Source organism: Sinocyclocheilus grahami, unplaced genomic scaffold (genome assembly GCF_001515645.1).
Source record: "Sinocyclocheilus grahami isolate Dianchi unplaced genomic scaffold, SAMN03320097.WGS_v1.1 scaffold3118.1, whole genome shotgun sequence".
Lineage (NCBI taxonomy): Eukaryota > Metazoa > Chordata > Actinopteri > Cypriniformes > Cyprinidae > Sinocyclocheilus > Sinocyclocheilus grahami.
This window is the reverse complement of record NW_015508285.1, coordinates 12319-15563: the sequence shown is the minus strand read 5'-3', so window position 1 is coordinate 15563 and position 3245 is coordinate 12319. Positions and strand designations below refer to the sequence as shown.

Sequence of the window (3245 nt, the reverse complement as noted above, 5' to 3'; positions counted from 1 at the left end):
AATGTATAAAAAATCCTTGCAAATGGATTTTCTTTAATATTCTTTATTCCATAATGGCATGACACACTTCAAACACTAGATAGTGTTAAATATGTTTGTTATGGTTGCACAAAAACAAGTAACACCATCCAAACATACAGAACTGTCATTAAAATCTGAATTCTTCGCTGATGAAGTTAAATTCTGGCGTATGGTAACATTATCAAAAAATTTTATTAGTTGGCATAACCATTGATTTACATAACTTTTACTTTGTCAAAAATATCCCTAGGTGATATATTACATTAAATAGAATGTTCAGGTTGTTATTAAATTTCTTATAGAGACAAAATAACAGCAGCAGAAATATTAGATTTTTGAAAATTATTGTTCCTCTGTCATTTGTATACTGAAGTACCAGATAATAAAACATGTTATATCCAGCCTTTGTTATGCAGTTTTTATTTATTTTGTACAAATGCATTTCTTTTCATTTAATGCTTGCATATACTGTGTCCTGTGTGGGATGATGTTGTCCTCTGTTTCTTTGTGTTTTATTTATATTTACAGATGCATATGAAATTCCATCAGCTTCATTCTCCTGAAACAGTAGAGGTAAATGTACATTTCCATTTTTTAACCAATGAATAATGTAAATATATATATGTAAATAAATATCGAATTTAACTTCTTTAGAAGTCTAAAAGGTGAATACCTGCTCGTCCTGTGTACTTTTATGTAATGTCTTTGATTCCTTTAAGTTTTCTGAAAAAAAGGATAGAAAAAGAAAGAAATAAAAAGAATAGAAAATAAAATAAATTTGTAATTTATACAGTTGAACAGTTAAAAAATGTTTAGGAATGTACATGAATTGTGCTATGTGCTGCTAACCTTTTTTTTGTCTTTTTATTCTCCAGCACATACACACATTTGACATCAGTGAGAGTAATAGAAGTACACAGATCACAGGCAGCCATATTGTGGTACTGATATAATTACCAATACCAATAGTTTTTTTATCCTCTATCTCTTCTGTATTCTGCTGCTCTACATCAGGATAAGGAAAATATGGCATGATTTAGGATCTGAATTGTCAGTTCAGTTTGAGCTCATAAAATACCATATGTGGTATAATATTATATCATTTGTTTTTACTATATTAGAGCATATTAAAACAATTTTTTTTAACTCAACATAAATGTACTGAAATTCCCAATGAGTTTGTCAAGACAAGAATTATTTTGCTTTTTCAAGATTGCAGTCATATTTTCTTTTCATGTTTTTCATTGTTCACCTTTGCTCAAACATTTTAAATGAACAGGCCTATGATAATATTATTCATTGAAATGCATGTATACCTTCATAGTCCAGTTTTGTGCAGTGAGTTTGCTCAATCTTATAGTCAGTGCAGCAGTAGAGCATGAGATCAGTGTCAGTGATGTTCATCAGAAGCAGAGAGTGAGTGTTTGTGGATGAACTGAGAGCTCTTATCCGACCTGTGTAACTGGGGTGTATATTGGAGGGCTCTGGTTTAGATTGACCTCCGTAAAGATATTCTAGTCTCAGAATTCTGATAAATGTTTGGTTTCCATTTGTAAAGATCCAGGTGATCTCTTTATCATTTTTAATGCTACAGGGCAGTGTTGTGTTTCCTCCTGGATCAACTTTCACTGATGATCCTCCAGTGATAATCATTAAGACACTAAAACCTGAAGATGAAACAAAATCAAGTATTACAAACTGGCTTTTTTTTGTCGTTGCAAATTGATGCAAATTTTCTTCATACTGTACATTAATTGCTAATAGAACCGAGAGAACTGAGAATAATACTTCATAAATCAGCATTGTTTTTCCTAATAAAGTATTTCCTAGATCCTAGATTGTGGAACATAGTTATATTTGTCTTCTGTTGTCAAAGTGAGAATTAGTAAGGGACCAGTTTAGAGCATTGGAGGATGACGTTATTATTGCTATTTTTCATCATAAACATGTCACAAATCAAAATTGAATGTATAATGACTTCAGTGTATTTACTCCAATTTATTATTATTATTTTTTATTGAAATCTCAATTTCACAATTTCACTTTTTAAATTATTATTATTATTTTTTAGAATATTTGATTTCTTGATTATGAAAGTAGTTCTTAAATTCTATTTTTTTTAAACAATTTTTTTTACCTGCATAAGTGAATGTTCTATTGAGAACCACTTGCTGTTGTTCCAGTTGCTGTGCACTTCGCTTTCAGTCACAATGCCCATAGCAGTGCTTAGGCCTTTACCATGAATGCTACTGTATATGAACTCTTCACATTCATGTACAAGACTGGCTGATTTAGAACTGACAGATTTAGTTTCCACACTAACATCCCTTTGAACAAACATCATGAAATTAAGGTTTTCATTTCCATTTCTCAGTGGTCCAGAAACTGGTTTCAGAAAAGATCACATGCATTTTTTTGGACCAGTGTTTTTTGTATTACGACATTACTAGAAATGCCCACAATGGCTTCAAGCTTGCCAAGAGAATGCATTCACAATCAGACTCAAATCAAGAAAATATTCTTTTCTATTGCTATATATTCTTAAATATTGTCACTTTTTACTGTGAACATTCAGCAGTCAGCCATCACAGACAGAAAATCTGAAAATCTATCAATTCAAAGATCATTCTATGAAGGATTCTTTATGATACCACATTATAATATTGCAAACTCAGTCAATCTATTTCCTAATACATTTGAAGAAGAGGTCAGAAAAAAGTAACGTTATAAAAAAATGCCATTTTTTGTCCATTGCTAATTTCAGTCCATCATATACAGAAAAACAGACACTGCTTAATCGTGCGCTCATATGCGTAAACACATAGGATACATATATTAAGCGAAAGGAGGACACATAAAGCCTTTGGCATACTTATCAATCCTCTCAGCATGATTTTCTCTGGGCTTCTCGCTCTGTGGATGCAAGCAGAATGAAAGACACTTGTGGTGTTTTCACCTTTTATTTCATAACGTCATAGATGCCCTTGACTCACCAATAGGCAATGACCCTGTGATAGAAAAAAAAATACACAGAGGGATGCAAATTAATGTACAAGCAACCTATAGGAACGGATCAGTATTTTACTTGCCAGGTTGTTTACAGTTATTTATGAGGGCGACAGTAATATGAGGGTGAGTAAATTATGACAATTTTTAGTTTTGGATGAGCTATCCTTTTAATTATCCAAGTTGTCATATAGTTGAGTATTTTAAGAGGGTAACAA

At 31.7% G+C, this 3245-nt stretch overlaps 1 protein-coding gene across 1 annotated transcript; it reads right to left on the bottom strand.

Annotated features, from left to right (window-relative positions):
* Nucleotides 1-439: 439 nt before the first annotated feature.
* On the bottom strand, nucleotides 440-2912 carry LOC107576015 (uncharacterized). The gene is made up of 5 exons (XM_016262303.1): nucleotides 2894-2912; nucleotides 1338-1688; nucleotides 871-1026; nucleotides 695-744; nucleotides 440-580 (listed from the first exon to the last, which is right to left on the bottom strand). Exons 1-5 carry the CDS (start codon nucleotides 2910-2912, stop codon nucleotides 470-472), a joined length of 687 nt encoding a protein of 228 aa, XP_016117789.1. The 3' UTR covers nucleotides 440-469.
* Nucleotides 2913-3245: the final 333 nt, after the last annotated feature.